Genomic DNA, 15,971 nt, shown 5'->3' with positions numbered 1-15,971 from the left:
CTTTAGAACAGAAGCAGCTGCAAAAACAGATCACATTTCTAACTTTTTGTTGTCAGGGTTGTTTGTTTGTTGGTTGGTTAGCGAGACCAGCCATCTTTCTGAACCATCCCCAAATAATCTGAGCCTATGTTTCTGGCATATATTCCTTTAGGTTTGGGAGTGTATATACCCAAGCAAGCAGCATTTAACAATAATTTGTGGCGATATCAACTAGTCCTTTATTTGATTTGTTTCTGCTTGAAGAAAATGCTGGTGGAACAGCTATCTTCATGATACTTAGTGCCTTTTCTATATAATATTTCCCCTCCTACAGACATACTACTAAAGACCTTTTACTTGTTTTTAGCTACTGTTACATGTAATTATTATTATTATTATTATTATTATTATTATTATTATTATTATTATTATTATTATTATTATTATTTATACCCCGCCCTCCCCAGCCAAGACTGGGCTCAGGGCGGCTAACACCAAATATAAAAACAATTGATTGAAATACTGCTTAAAAAACAAGATTAAAATACAGCATTAAAACATTAAAATGCAGCCTCATTTCAGTGGAAACTCAATCAAAAACTTTTTTGGGGATAAAAACGTCAAGTCTTCACCAAGGCTAACTATCTAGACTGGTCCTACATGGGCCAGAAAAAAAGCCAGGGAAGTCCCCAAATAGGAGTTCCAACACAGAAGGAGAAAGGGAAAAAAGAAAGAGGGGGAAGGAATCAAATTGATTCCAAGCCAAAGGCCAGGTGGAACAGCTCTGTCTTCCAGGCCCTGTGGAAAGAAATCAGATCCCGCAGGGCCCTGGTCTCATGAGGCAGAGCGTTCCACCAGGCTGGAGCCAGTGTTGAAAAGGCCCTGGCTCTGGTTGAGGCTAATCTAACTTCCTTAGGGCCCGGGACCTCTAGGGTGTTGCTATTTATGGACCTTAAGGTAAAAAGAAAGAAGGGACACGGGTGGCACTGGTCACATGACCCGGAAGCTATCTGCGGATAAACGCCGGCTCCCTCGGCCTATAGAGCGAGATGAGCGCCGTAACCCCAGAGTCGTCCATGACTGGACCTAAATGTCAGGGGCATCTTTACCTTGACATGCAAAAAAAGCTAAAGGACCTCTGGTTGGTTAAGTCCAGTCAAAGGTGGCTATGGGGTTGTGGCGCTCATCTCGCTTTCAGGTCAAAGGAGCCAGCATTTGTCCACAGACAGCTTTCCGGGTCATGTGGCCAGCATGACTAAACCACTTCTGGCGCAACAGGACACCATGACGGAAACCAGAGCACACAGACATGCCATTTACCTTCCCGCCACAGCAATACCTATTTATCTACGTGCGCTGTTATGCTTTCGAACTGCTAGGTTGGCAGAAGCTGGGACAGAGCAACGTGAACTCACCACTGTCGTGCAGATTCAAACAGCTGACCTTCTGATCAGCAAGCCCAAGAGACTCAGTGGTTTAGACCACAGCGCCATGTAAAAGTGGCTAAAAAACTGTAAAAGCAACTAGAACCCCAGATATTACTGTTAAGTGCTATTTTAAAAATGTTTTAAATGTTTAAATGTTTTAAAAGTAATTAGAAACTTTAGAACAACAAAGTCATTTGGGAAACATTAGTTCATATTTTTTTTTAATGAGCAGAATGAACATGAGTTAATGGGCTACCAATATATGTCAGTTAAAGCTGGAACTTAAATGTCAAAGTTTTGTTTTTTAAAGAGCATTGGAAAGCATTATCTGTATTTAACACTCACCAGATTGGCAAAAATGTATAAAAAAGAAAAAGGTATATGTTGGAAGTGTAATGAAATGAGGGTTCTTTTTTCACATGTGGTGGTCCTGTAAAATAATTAAGGAATGTTGGGAAATTATATATAATGAATTAAAAAAGATATTTTAAAAAAAACTTTCCCTAAAACACCTGAGATTTTTCTCTTAGGAATGGTAACAACGAAGGTCCACCAAAACAAAAAGGGTTTATTACTATATTGCAGCTAGAACCTTATTGGCACAAAAGTGGAGAACGTAGTACCCACTAAGGAAGAATGGCAGTATAAAATGTTTGAATATGCTGAACTGGCTGGTTTGACGAACAGGATAAGAGAAAAAGATAAGGAATACAAGGAGGAAGGGAAAATGTTTATTGAATATTTTAAAAACAAATACCGGTACATAGCTTAGCAGGTCTTACGTAAATCCAGCGGAATTGAAATAGATAGAGTTTTTAATAGGTAACAAATTGGATGATTAAAAAGATGTGGATTATGCAGAGTAGTAGAAAAGCAAAGGAACCAGGAAAAGGGTGGAAGGGAAGTTATATGGTATATGTATACAAGGTGTATTTGGTACAAAGTTGTAAGTAGGACAGGAGGAGGGGAGGGGGTTAAATATGCTCTGTTCCTGTTTTTGAAAATGCAAATAAAAAAATAAATGGGAAAAAGGAAAGCATTATCAGTCTGGAAAGTCCATCCACAATGGTCAGCCTCAACGGTCAGCGCAAGGGCTTCTGGGATTGCACTTGCAAAGTATCGTGGGATTGCTAGGCACTGTTTTTGTGCCCTTTTGCCCTTTCTGGGCTCTTTGAGGGCCATTTTTAAAGTGACTTCTGGATTTGGCACAGTGCATGCAGTCGCAGTTGCATGTCAGTTGGACCTGCGTAAATCAGGAGTTGCCTGTAATAATAAACAGGATCCACTTGGCTTAGTATTTATTGCTGCTGAAAAGGCATTTGACTGAGTCAACTGGGAATAACAGGTTCAAATTAAGCAGAACTGGGACTGGGACCTACTTTTGTTATTTGGGTTAAGTTAATACACAGGAATCCAGTTGCTACTGTATGTGTAGACAGCAGAAGATAAAAAGGCAGTCTAGAGTAGCAATACAGGGATGTCCATTATCCCCCCTGGTTGTTCAATACTATGATAGAGTCATTGGTAGAGAATGTAAGATCTAGCTAAGAGAAAGAAGGCCTTAGAATAAGAAGCAACATCTGTAAGGCCAGTCTTTATTGCTGACAATGTACTGCTAATAGTGAAAAATCAAGAAATTTATCTTGAGAAAACATTAAAGGTTTTTCAAGACTATTGTAAGATCTAAGGCCATAAGATTAATCTATATGAAATCTGAATGGTTCAGTTATAATGCACAGCGGAATTTAGACTCAGCTATACCAATGCCATTCAGAGCTGTTAACTCTGTCATACACTTTTATGTGTCAACCACTATAAGCTTATGCAGGAAGGAAACAATTATTTTAGCTTGCAAGTGTGGTGAGAGAGATGTGAATGCTGCCAGAAGTTTTTGCACCATACCAGAAGCAATGGGCGGCAGCTAGCAGATCTGAACATCCTAAATCACTCCTGTGTGGGAGACAGGACACTTCAGAAATTACTTGCTACTGTTCACATTCTGCAAATACACCACCTTTCCCTGGGAAAAACTGATTGCACAAATATATATATATATTATTAAAAAAATGCATACAAAGATGTGTTTTGAAATATACTCAGAGTCGAGAGTGGATTTCATGCTCTTTATTCAGCTCATAGTGGTGAGGAGGAATACAAGTTTCCCCAAAGTATCTGCCTTATATACATTATTTACACAATGGGCTGCACGTGATTGGCTAGTTCCGGAATTCTCCTGTAGGCCAATCAGGTTGTGGATTCACTTCCATCTGGAGCTGGATTGGGTGGCTCCTGCAGACCAATCATACTGCTGCATTGTTCTAGGACCAATCAGACTGCTGCATTTCGGATCCTATTGTTCTAGGACCAATCAGACTGCTGCATTTTGGATCCTATTCAACTCAGTACATAACATGTTTCCTTGGAAAATTGCACGCAAAAATGCTGACAAAAATTCATGAGGATTCTCCCCCCCCCCCCCCGCTGCCGCCCCAAAGCTCTACTACAGTAATGTGGGGGACTGGATTTAAGACTGAAAAAACTGAGAAACCAAAAGGAACTGAAATGGACACATACAGTATATCCATTTCCTACCCACCAATCACAGTGGTGATTTCACTTGTTGACTACAAACAGGCCCATACTTAGAATGGCTTCTGCCCATTTTGCTTCAGAACTGTAATTCTCAGAGGATGTGGGAGGAGAGGATGGCAAGGGTGGTGGGAAGATTCAACAACAATCAAAGAAATATTTAAACAATATAAAGTATTTGTGTACTATGTTATAAATCAAGCACTGCTAGTGTTGTTTCTTTTTGTTTTCCAGTGTTATTCATTATCAATTAGAACACCGGTGTGGCACAAGCAAATCTTTATTCTGAGTGTGTGGCCCAGAGGAAAATGTTTGAGAGCTCATGGAATAAAATATCCTAAGGACCACCAATGGCATGTTTTGACAGTGGTCAGCTGTGAACATTCTCCCTATCAGACTGAAACACGCTTCTGTTTAAAACTTACCACCAGAGGGGAGAAAACATCCATTTTTAAATAGAGGAGGAATCAATCTGAAAAAAGGTAGAATTCTACCAGAAGCTGATAAGAGTGCAAAGAAGATGTCCACAATCAGTGATCACACACTGCATGGAATATAGTCCTAGTTTTAAAATCCTGCTAGAAAATATGTACCTTGTTCAACTTCATGTTCGAAAGTTAGAAGCTAGTTCTGAAAGCACAACTTTTTCCTGACGCCTGAGTCTGACTGGGCAGGTTTCTGCTCCCTCCCACCATCCAGAAACTCTAATTTCCTAATGCATTTACTGGTAGAAGGGTGGGCTGACTCAGAGGCTGCTCTCAAGTGACGCATCTCCCAAGAAAAACAACTGTTCTTGTTAGGCGTTCAGCACGCCCCACCTACTGCTCCTTATTTTGAGAGACGCATAGATTTCCGGACACACAGAGAGACCTGACGTACAAAAGAAGAGAGTCTTTGAAAAGCTCGTCCAAACAGTCCAAATAAGGGTAAGTTGTTTCATCTTTTAAAATGAATTTACAGGGCTTACAGCTGCTCAGTCACATCCTGGCTACTCTTAATTTCTACCTCTTGGATACTTACAGTTCAGTTGTCAGCAGCGTAAGAGGGCAATATTCTAGATGCTGTGGTTTTCTTTCTTCCTTCCCCTCCCAAATGCCATCTTCAACATTCTGCTGTCATTCTATAGGTCCTGAATGTTCATATTTATTAAATCTGCTTCATTAAATTAAATTGAGTCCTTGCAGCTGCTATGTTGCATAAATCGTAGACACGTCTGCCAATTTCCTTTTATTTCTAAGCTACTCTGAATGGAGACGTTATTTGCAAGGGTGTCCGTTCATGTCAGGATCAGAGTGCCGGGTTGCCTAATGATCTCATAGCATCTGAATGAGCAATGGAGGCAAAAGGATTTCCCTTGGTTTGCAGTTTGAGGCGGTCGTATTTCATTGCATAACGCAACAGTCTGGGGGTTTATTCTGTGAGTGCTCTGCATTTACAAAGCTTTTAAGGCAGCTGTTGACAGGATTTTTAAATCCTTTGCTGTCTTCACCAGCCATTATAAACATATCCCAAAATAACAGCATATATGGGGTGCAAGACATTTCTGAAACAATGTCGGATTGTAGAGACTTCTCAGCAAAGAGGAACTCCTTTTATATCAAGGAAAAAATGGAAGATAAGATAGAGCATGACATATAAACATGACCACAAGGTTCCTTCAGTTTGGGTTTTTAATGAAACCTGCCTTTGTAGCTGCTTCTAAACTCAGGGGAAGGAGCAGAATTCTACACATTTTATTTCCCCACCATTTTGAGATATACAGTACATGCCTGCATGCACACACATTCCAAATAGTTTCAGGAAAATTTGATTAGATTAATCCTGGTTTTGTAAAAATGGGAGGAAATTGACCCCACCCCTCTGCACTGTTATTACACGCCAAATCTTACTGCTTTTCCACCAATTGTCTGCTACGCAATTAGGGCACCAGTGTGGGGTTGTATTCAATGGCATGCTTGTATTGCTTCTAGACACAGTTTATATTTGATGCATTTACCTTACAATATATTCACCATACCTTCACCATCCCCACTGCCCAACAATCTGTCTCCAGATTATGCAAAATGAGCTTCTATAATTCCCTTCTTGATTGTCATCTTAGCTCTTAGGAACTACAGTGGTACCTCTGGTTATGAACTTAATTTGTTCTGGAGGTCCGTTCTTATCCTGAAACTGTTCTTAACATGAGGTGCCACCTCTGGCACACGATTTCCACTCACACCCTGGGGCAAAGTTCGCATCCAGAACCAGAAGAATTCTAATAATAATAATAATAATAATAATAATTTATTTCTACCCCACCCATCTAGCTGGGTTTCCCCAGCCACTCTGGACGGCTTCCAACAAAATATTAAAATACAATAGTCTATTAAACATTAAAAACTTCCCTAAACAGGGCTGCCTTCAGATGTCTTCTAAAAATCTGGTAGTTATTTTTCTCTTTGACATCTGTTGGGAGGGCGTTCCACAGGGCAGGTGCCACTACCGAAAAGGCCCTCTGCCTGGTTCCCTGTAGCTTTGCTTCTCGCAATGAGGGAACCGCCAGAAGGCCCTCGGTGCTGGACCTCAGTGTCCAGGCAGAATGATGGAGGTGGAGACGCTCCTTCAGGTATACTGGACCGAGGCCGTTTAGGGCTTTAAAGGTCAGCACCAACACTTTGAATTGTGCTCGGAAACGTGCTGGGAGCCAATGTAGGTCTTTCAAGACTGGTGTTATGTGGTCTTGGCAGCTGCTCCCAGTCACCAGTCTAGCTGCCGCATATCCAGAGGTATCACTGTATATATCTTCATCTGAGGGTTCAGCCAGTAGCCACAGCTACAAAGCATTAACTGGCCAGAACATTAGCCAATGGGTAACAAGAAAGAAGGCTGTGTGCAGACTTTTGGCATCTATAAGTGATCTATGGATCAATACAGCGCCAACAAACTTGTTGATCCTCCCAGAACAATTCTTTACAGGATAACGCTTGCTCACTGGCGGAGGAAGAGGGGGGCGGGGGGGAGCGCACAGCCCCTGGCACCACGATCCCGGTGGGGTGCCATTGCAGCTGTCCCCCCCCACGCTGGGCACCATGCCCCTGTGGGTCGCGAGCCACACCCCAGGACACATGCCATGCCCCTGTGGGCAGCATGCCACGCCCCCGGGACATGCGCCAGCCGCACGTGCGCCTGCTCTCATCCCCCAGTACCAGAGCATGAAGCTCCGCCACTGCTCTTGCTCTCCTGGTTTCTGTCTCAATGCGTTTCTTCTCTGCCTGTGGAGTTATTGATACAAGAACAAGTGTGGCCGGCTGCAACAAAATGGTGCAGTGCATTGCCAGCTCCTAAGAGGAGTGTTCCTGGAAGATCTCCAGCCAGCCTCAGACAGAAGGCACCATTTGGGTTGGTGTTGCTGCTGATGGTGGGAAGAGTTCCAAGAGGAGGAATAGACGCCCTCTTTTCCTCTACCATCCTCATGAAACCTTCCCTTTCTCTGCTATGAAGCGTGAATGGGATCAGTTTTGGAGTCGATTACCAGCCCTGAAACTTACTACTTTATTGGGTGCAAGTGGCATGTGGGAAGTTTCAAAGACTCACCAGATTATGCAGAAGGGTGGTGGGAGTTTTTAATTTCCTGGTGGGCAACCCTTTAATTATGCCTCCCCCCTAGTATGGCACTGGTGGTCACCATGGCACCCGCAATTATCACCAGTGCCCTCTGCCCCTCCCCATTTTATAAATCAGTTTTTTTGGGGAGGGGATGTTCTTGGTGGTTTGTGTGCTGCCTGCCTGCCTGCTTTTTTGTGGGGTGGGGTGCATAGGTGTTCTGCTTGCTTTGGAGCAGGGGTCAGCAACCTTTTTCAGCCGTGGGCCGGTCCACCGTCCCTCAGACCATGTGATGGGCTGGACTATATTTTTTGGGGGAAATGAACGAATTCCTATGCCCCACAAATAACCCAAAGATGCATTTTTAATAAAAGGGCACATTCTACTCAGGTAAAAACACGCTGATTCCCGGACCGTTCACAGGCCGGATTGAGAAGGCGATTGGGCCGCATCCGGCCCCCGGGCCTTAGGTTGCCAACCCCTGCTTTGGAAGAAGAGTTCTGAGCATCACATTTTTCTTCTGTGAAACTGGTATTTTTTGGTTTTATGACAGTTTCTTGGCTTTCCAAAAGGTAGGGAACCTCTGCGAATTTCTACCACCTGAACACTCACTGTACGTTGTTAAGGAGTACTGATAACCAGTCCCTATTTTCATTTTCATCTGCCATCCTCAACAGGCTGTGCCTCTACTGCTGTCAACATTCAATAGGTCCTGGAAGGTCCTTGTCAGGCTGTTGTGGTGCGCGTGTTTCCCCTAAAATCTCTTCTTCTTTGATTTTTACAAACTAATACACTTGTCGTTACCTGGGAAGATCTATTCTCTATAGAAGCACTTTATTTTTACTTTTTTTTGGTGGCTCCATTTTGCTTCCAAACCTAAGTGCAGAATTAGATGGAAATGCTATTATTAATCTAGCTCTACTGGTGCAATTTCCAGAGCAACATAAGCAACAAACAAAGTCAAAACGAACCCTGAGGTGCCTGCAATCTAATTTTAGACAGTGGAGGAGACAACATGATTTCGGGGAACTGGGAGGCTAAACCGATTAGGTAACATTTGATGGTGTGGCTGTCTGGGGAGCTGATTTGCTGCACTCCCCTTTTGCTTGGGTTTCTCCCTCATCACCTCTCTCCTCATGACAGAGGTGCATAAAATGGCATAAGGAGTGGAGAAAGGGAACAGATAAATGTTTTTCTCCCTCTCTCACGCCACTAGGATTTGTGGACATTCAACGAAGCTGAATTTTGGAAAATCCAGAACAGACAAAAGACAAATGAGAAACGGAGAGAACTAAAATTAACAGAGCCATCCGCCCCTAACATGCCATAAAAGGTAAAGGTAAAGGGACCCCTGACCATTAGGTCCAGTCGTGACCGACTCTGGGGTTGCGGCGCTCATCTCGCTTTATTGGCCGAGGGAGCCGGCGTACAGCTTCCGGGCCATGTGGCCAGCATGACTAAGCCGCTTCTGGCGAACCAGAGCAGCGCACGGAAACGCTGTTTACCTTCCCGCCGGAGTGGTACCTATTTATCTACTTGCACTTTGACGTGCTTTCGAACTGCTAGGTTGACAGGAGCAGGGAACGAGCAACAGGAGCTCACCTGATCATGGGGGTTTCGAACCGCCGACCTTCTGATCGGCAAGTCCTAGGCTCTGTGGTTTAACCCACAGCGCCACGCTTTCAAATAGGATCTGACAAATTCATGGAGGATCAGGTTGTCAGTGGCTACTAACCCTCATGGCTATATGTTGGCCCTCCACAGTCAGAGGCAGTATGGTAGGAATCACAAGTGGGTAGAGGGCTCTTGCACGCAGGTTGTGCTTTGCCCATGGACTCAAGAAGGTTGGCAATCCGTAAATCTAGGGTTTCGTTTACCCTTTTAGGTATCAAGTTTAACTTAAAAAATAAAATAAAAATCCTCACACATCACAATAAATGACTTGTTTATACACAACATTCATCTTGATGTGCTTGCACAAAACTTACGGGATGCTTAGATTATGTCCAGTCCTTAATGAGCATTCATTCTGGTTTGTTTTACATGGTGGTTGTACCACAGGATAAGAATTTGGCCTGGTTTGCCTGCAGGGGATTCACATGTCTTCACATTAATCCTTAGTTCATCCACCCATTTTTCTCGCATTTCCCTGTAACTTTCATAATTGCAAAAAGCTGGTTCATCGCACTAGGGCAACAGGGCACTTTAATCCACTTCACCTGTGCAAACCTAAATTTTTATTTTAGTTTTATTTATTAAATTTCGATGCTGCCCTTCATCCAAGGATCCACGGGTGGCTCACAATATAAAAACACAAAAATACATCACATAGTAACAAAGAAAAACAACACACACACCCCCAGTTTAAAAGGCCATAGATTGTTTAATTTGCCAAAGGCCTGGGAGAAGATGAATGTTTTTGCCTGGTGCTTAAAGATATGTAACAACGGCCATATGTAACCTTGCAAGCCATACTAAAGTTCCATTTGATCCCATGAATGCCACTTAGAAAACCCTGCCCCGGATCACTCTGATTGTGAGCGATCAAATCTACGGTTTTCATCTGGAGAGCTGGGTGGAGTTTCTTCTCCTTGGCTAAAAAGCAATTCAGTTATCTGAGCAAAAGCCAGACTTCTGGCATATCTGTATTGTACGTATCAGCTATTAGTGTTCATGTTTATATTACAGTGACAAGCAGACCTCATGGATCTTGCTGCTAAGTCAGCACAGAGGTGCTTCTTGCAGGTTTATTCTATGGTTCCTCCAAAACCTCAGTAGAGTAAACAAAAGTCAGGTTTCTACAGAGTGTGGGCAGGGCGGAGTATACATCTTGCAGCTGGTCTAGAAACTCCTGTCGCAGGTTCTTCTTTTGCATGTTTTGAGACTTTAAACAAGTTTGGCTTGCACAGATGGTTTGGATGGTTATGAGCTGGTCGTTTGTTGGAAAGGCGTGTCCATTCAATGGGATTCTGTGGATTTGTGGTCAGTTGTATGGCTGAGGGGTAAAAGTAGGACATGTGAGGGTGGCTGGATGAGGGTGGCTGGTTGAGCATTAGGTTGTGGCTGTTCACAATCAATGCCCTAATCTTGCTGGGGAATGGCGAGTTTCCCCATCTCTAAAAAAGAGACATATTAATTCACATTTTGGGGGTTTTTTTGTAAACTGTTCCCTCCATGCTTTCCAGTAAAATGCTTTTCCACTGTTCAACACTCTTTGCAGAGTGATTTGGAGTGCAATTTATGTTCTGGGTTAATCATCGCTTGGCATATGGAGCCATAACAGGAATGTCAAGGGCAAAGTAGAAGACCAAGTGGCCCTCCTTCTATAGGCAAGGAAGATAAGACAGTGCTGTGGGGTTTTATTCTAGACAGCAGGGCGTCCCTGTATCATCTTGGCATTCCAACTTCCACTCAGAGTAGCTGTCAGGAAGAGCTTGTTTTGATTGCATAATGTTCCCTCCTTCCTATGCACTCTTGCTCTCAATCCGCTGTTTCTCCCGCTCCCTCGCCCCCCTTTCTTTTCATTCGCACCCTCCTAACAATGGGGACACTGTATTCCACTAAAAGTTCCTCCAGGATTGCCAGCAGGGCAGATATTCTGTTTTCTGGTCATGCCTCTGCTTGCTGAAGAGAGTCATCCATTCTTGGTAAACATGTGCTGGGGCTGGATGGGGTGAAGGGAGGGCCTTTGGCACTTAGCACTAAAGAAGTGTCTAAACTGGAGCAGAGGCAAACAACTTTACCTTCCCGTGGGCTGTGGATGGTTCCAAGGAATTGCAAGTCGCCTCCAGCCTTCTAACTAGCCTGAGCTAGTCAAACCCAAGACAAAGTGTGTGGAAAGGTCTAATGAGAGGCTGTTGAGTTGAATTGGCTTCCAACTCGCCCTCATGGAAATTCAAGCTGATATGCTAGGCTTTTTTTTTTTGGACCAATGCCTTCAATGGAGACAGAACTTCCTGGGCTCTTGCGGGATACAGGCCCCTGGCAAATGTGCTGATTCTGAATCAGCTTGTGGGCTCTGAACAAAGCAATAAAGGATCATGCCAAATCATGCTAAATAATAATGCAGTGGTACCTTGGTTCTCAAACTTAATCTATTCCAGAAGTCCATTCCAAAACCAAAGTGTTCCAAAAAAAAAGGTGTGCTTTCCCATAGAAAGTAATGCAAAATGGATTAATCCGTTCTAGACTTTTAAAAACAACCCCTAAAACAGCAATTTAACATGAATTTTACTATTTAACGAGACCATTGATCCATAAAATGAAAGCAATAAACAATGTACAGCAGTCAATCAATCAATCAGTAGCTGAACTGGGTTCCACACAGTCCCAAAAACAAAACAAAAAGCCACAAAAACGAAAAATAGCAAAAACAGACAGACCTCAGCGTAACACTCAAAACGGAAGCGTGGCACTCAAATTAGAAGCGTAACACTCAGAATGGAGCACGTTCGGCTTCCGAGAAAAAATCACAAACCGGAACACTTCCAGGTTTTCAGTGTTTGGGTTCCAAGCTGTTTGAGTACCAAGGCGTTTGAGAACCAAGGTACCACTGTAGATGTGAAGCAAAGCTGTGAACCTGCTGTGGCCAACAGTGATTGCGTGCATCTCATTGCAACTTGCAGTTGAGAAAATCAGAACATCAGAAGAGCCTGGCTGCAGGATCAGACCAAAGGCACATGCAAACCAGCACCCTGTCCACACAGGGGCCAGATGCCCATGGCAAGCCCACAGCAGGGCCTGATTGCAACAGCACGTTCCCCCTAGGCTTGGTGAGGTGGTGTGAGTTCTCTGTAAAGCATGCTAGGACTTGGAAAATCCCACTTTGAATGCCGGAAAAGTGTAAGCTGATTATGGTGAATCTGTGGGAAAGGGCAGTTTGCATCAGCTCGTTGGCACTGGCCCCAAAGCCTTTGGAACCATTTAAAAGGTTGGAAGGAGAAGAGGAAGGGAGCTTTGTTTGTACGCTAAAACACGCTGCCTCAGAGCAGGGGGCTTTGGTCTTTCTGAGCATTAGCGTCTTGAACTGTATTTTTCCCCCTTGAGAGGATTCTCCAGGGCTTAATTTCTAAGGCGAGCACGCGTCTTTCCAATACAAATATGGGTGGGCATATTGTGATTGCTCAGGGGTAAGGGAAATGCACTTTGCACATGCTTAAGGTATCTCTGTTATACTTTATTTACCAAGCCTTGATTTTCCAATGGGTTCAACGTATTTTTTAAATTATATTTTGGTTCCCCTGTCTGTGGATGCATTTGCAATTCTGTAAAAGGACCTCGTTTCACAGCCTGCTTCTAACAACGAGAGACGGAGGGTAGTGAGTTTGAGACACTTGATCCATTTGATCGCCAGAGCTGCCTTTTTGCCAACACATTTAATCATTTGCACTATAATCCATAGTGGTTCATATGTGTGTGCACTCAAATGTTGCGAAACTTTGGGATCTATGTACTTTGGGATCTATGTGGTGTTTTTCTAAAATAAAATTCTGCTACAGCTTCAACAGGAATTTATATAACTGGGAGATAGATTGAGCTGGATGACTTTGGGGAAAGGATTTACTATGGTATATATTTTGGTAAATGCAGTAGTGTTGGAAAACACCAGATTGGCAAGTTGGTGGTTTTCACTGGGCTATTGATGCTGGAATGTGCAAGTTTTCAAGTGACTCAGAATTATTCATCAAAGAAAGTGGCACAGTTTTTTAGAGCTCCTAACTGGCACGAAAGTGAGAAGTTTGCTGCTTATATATAGCTGAAGTGGAGCTACCTTCTGACTTCTGCCTGATGTAATTGTGTCCTGTAAGTCAAGTACTTAAACACCGGGGCTGTTTTATATTCCCCGCCCACCCAAAAAACCTGCCTTGCAAGTTGTATAGACTTTTGTCAGCTGGTGCAGGCATCAACTTGGGAACACAGAAAGTTGCCTAATACCCCATCAGAGTATTGGTACCTCAAGCTCAGGATTGTCTGCACTCAAACAGGGTCCTTTCCAGAGATTGACCCATGGTCCTTCTACATACAAAGCGTGTGATCTTCCATAGGGTTACAGTCTCTCCTCTTGTTGGACAGTTGTCAGATTCACATTACTGGCACATCCAAAGCCTGCTCAACATATAATGTGAGAGAGAATCATTTTGGAAATACCACCACCATCTACTTGCAATTATATATTCTGCATTTTGTGTTATATCCTCCCTCTCTCTCTTTTTTTTCCTTAAAAAAAACAACTTGATTCTTTTACTTTGTTTTACAGAATAGCCATTATGGGGAAGTACTTGGTGACCTGCGCGATAGCAATTCTCTTTATTCTTCTGCAAACTGATGTCATTGTCTCTGTTGCGGGAAAAAGCTCGTCCAGTAGAAGTAGTAGAAAGCCTAGCAAGCCTTCACATCGACCTAGCAAGCCTGTGGAACACCATCGACCTAGCAAACCTGTGGAACATCGACCTAGCAAACCTGTGGAACATCGACCTAGCAAACCTGTACATCGACCTGGCAGACCTGTACAGCATCAGCCTAGCAAACCTGTACACAACCAACCTGTACACAATCCTGCTCCCCCACAACACAACCCTGTTTATCCCCCAGTAAATCCTGGTAAGCCCCCAAGCAATCCTGGCAACCCTCCTCCATATAACCCTGCTTACCCACCACAAAACCCTGGTAAGCCCCCAAGCAATCCTGGCAACCCTCCTCCATATAACCCTGCTTACCCACCACAAAACCCTGGTAAGCCCCCAAGCAATCCTGGCAACCCTCCTCCATATAACCCTGCTTACCCACCACAAAACCCTGGTAACCCCCCACGCAATCCTGGCAACCCTCCTCCACAAAACCCTGCCTATCCACCACAAAACCCTGCCTATCCACCACAGAACCCTGGTAACCCTGCTTACCCACCACAAAACCCTGCTTACCCACCACAAAACCCTGCTTACCCTCCACAAAACCCTGCCTATCCACCACAAAACCCTGCTTACCCCCCACGCAATCCTGGCAACCCTCCTCCACAAAATCCTGGATACCCACCACAAAACCCTGGCAACCCTGTCTATCCACCACAAAACCCAGGTTACCCTCCCCACAATCCTGGCAACCCACACAATCCTGGTTATCCACCACAAAACCCTGCTTACCCTCCCCACAATCCTGGCAACCCACACAACCCTGGCTATCCCCAACAAAACCCTGGATACCCTCCCCACAATCCTGGCAACCCACACAACCCTGGCTATCCCCAACAAAATCCTGGCTTTCCACAAAACCCTGGTTACCCTAGGTATGGAGAAGGAGGCAGCTGGGGCAAATATGACAGTAAGCCATGGAAGCCTAAGCCACCCAAGCCCAGTATGAAACATATGGCAGGATCAGCTCTGGCGGGAGCTGCAGCAGGAGCCGTGGGTGGCTACCTCTTAGGCCGCGCCATGTCCAATGTCAATTTTCACTTTAACAACCGTGATGACGAGCGGTGGTGGTATGAAAACCGCAACCGTTACTCCGACCAGGTTTACTACCCACAGTACAACCAGCCTGTTCCGCAGGATATCTTTGTGAGAGATTGCACGAATATCACTGTGAGCGAGTATACGGAGCCCAGCGGAAACCAAACGGCAGATGAGATGGAAACCAGGGTTGTGACGCATGTGGTGCGCGAAATGTGCATAGAGCAGTATCGCACCTACTCCAGCCACGCGGGAGGCGACTTCAGACGTCCCGGGAGTAGGCCAGAGGGGCCTATGCCGGCCAAGATGGAAGTGAAGCCTGTGGCGGAAGAAGCGATAACAGGCGCTGTGGTGAAAGACCAATTGGGCAGCTCCATGTCTAACATGCGCCTGCATTTCAATGACAGCGATGAGGAGCGATGGTGGAGCGAAAACCGCGATCGTTTTACCAGTTCTGTTTTCTACCCAAACTACAGCCACCCTGTTACGAAGGATGTCTTTGCGAGCGATTGTGAGAATGCCACCACAAACTATTACATAAAGCCCACTGGAAACCAAACGGCAGATGAGGTGGAAGCCAGGGTGGTGGCGCAAGTGGCGCGGGAGATGTGCAGGGAGCTGTACAGTGATTTCATCCGTCACATGGAAAGAAGCAAATATGATCAGAAGCCAGAAGCGCCGATGCCAACCAAACTCTGGCTGAAGCATGTTCCAGAAGCAGTTAACATCGCCCCTGGCGCAGGAGCCACCGGAAGCCATCACAACAGTGCCACGTCTCTCATGCGTGACAACACTTTTGCCAAGTCTTCTGTGCTTTTGATTATGGTCACTTCTTTCCTGATACCTTGAGGCCGGGCAGCCTCCTTAAGCTGCCATTTTGTCACTGAGACAGGAAATGTCCAGAAGGAAAGAGATGTGTTTATATAAAGGAAATGTTTTGTGGAGA

General features: G+C 44.5%; 2 protein-coding genes across 4 annotated transcripts in view; one reads left to right on the top strand and one right to left on the bottom strand.

Moving 5' to 3' along the window:
* The window catches only part of PRND (prion like protein doppel), an 18,176-nt gene extending 11,940 nt beyond the window's left edge, over positions 1-6,236 (bottom strand). For both annotated transcript variants that reach the window (XM_081171881.1, XM_081171882.1), the window contains exon 1: positions 5,016-6,236. The gene's annotated coding sequence lies outside the window, so the exon portion shown is untranslated. The remainder of the gene's footprint in view (positions 1-5,015) is intronic.
* Positions 4,762-15,971, top strand: LOC308574147 (uncharacterized protein). 2 transcript variants are annotated; one of them, XM_081171674.1, is made up of 3 exons: positions 4,762-4,921; positions 13,837-14,523; positions 14,566-15,971. In XM_081171674.1, exons 2-3 carry the CDS (start codon positions 13,847-13,849, stop codon positions 15,872-15,874), a joined length of 1,986 nt encoding a protein of 661 aa, XP_081027800.1. In that variant the 5' UTR covers positions 4,762-4,921; positions 13,837-13,846; the 3' UTR covers positions 15,875-15,971. The 2 variants fall into 2 exon arrangements, with proteins under 2 accessions (XP_081027800.1, XP_081027799.1); XM_081171673.1 differs by having other exon boundaries at positions 13,837-15,971.

Source organism: Podarcis bocagei (assembly GCF_964188305.1).
Source record: "Podarcis bocagei genome assembly, chromosome: 15".
In the NCBI taxonomy this organism is placed as follows: Eukaryota; Metazoa; Chordata; class Lepidosauria; order Squamata; family Lacertidae; genus Podarcis; species Podarcis bocagei.
Note: the sequence above shows the minus strand (reverse complement) of the source record. Positions and strands in the feature narration are given on the sequence as shown.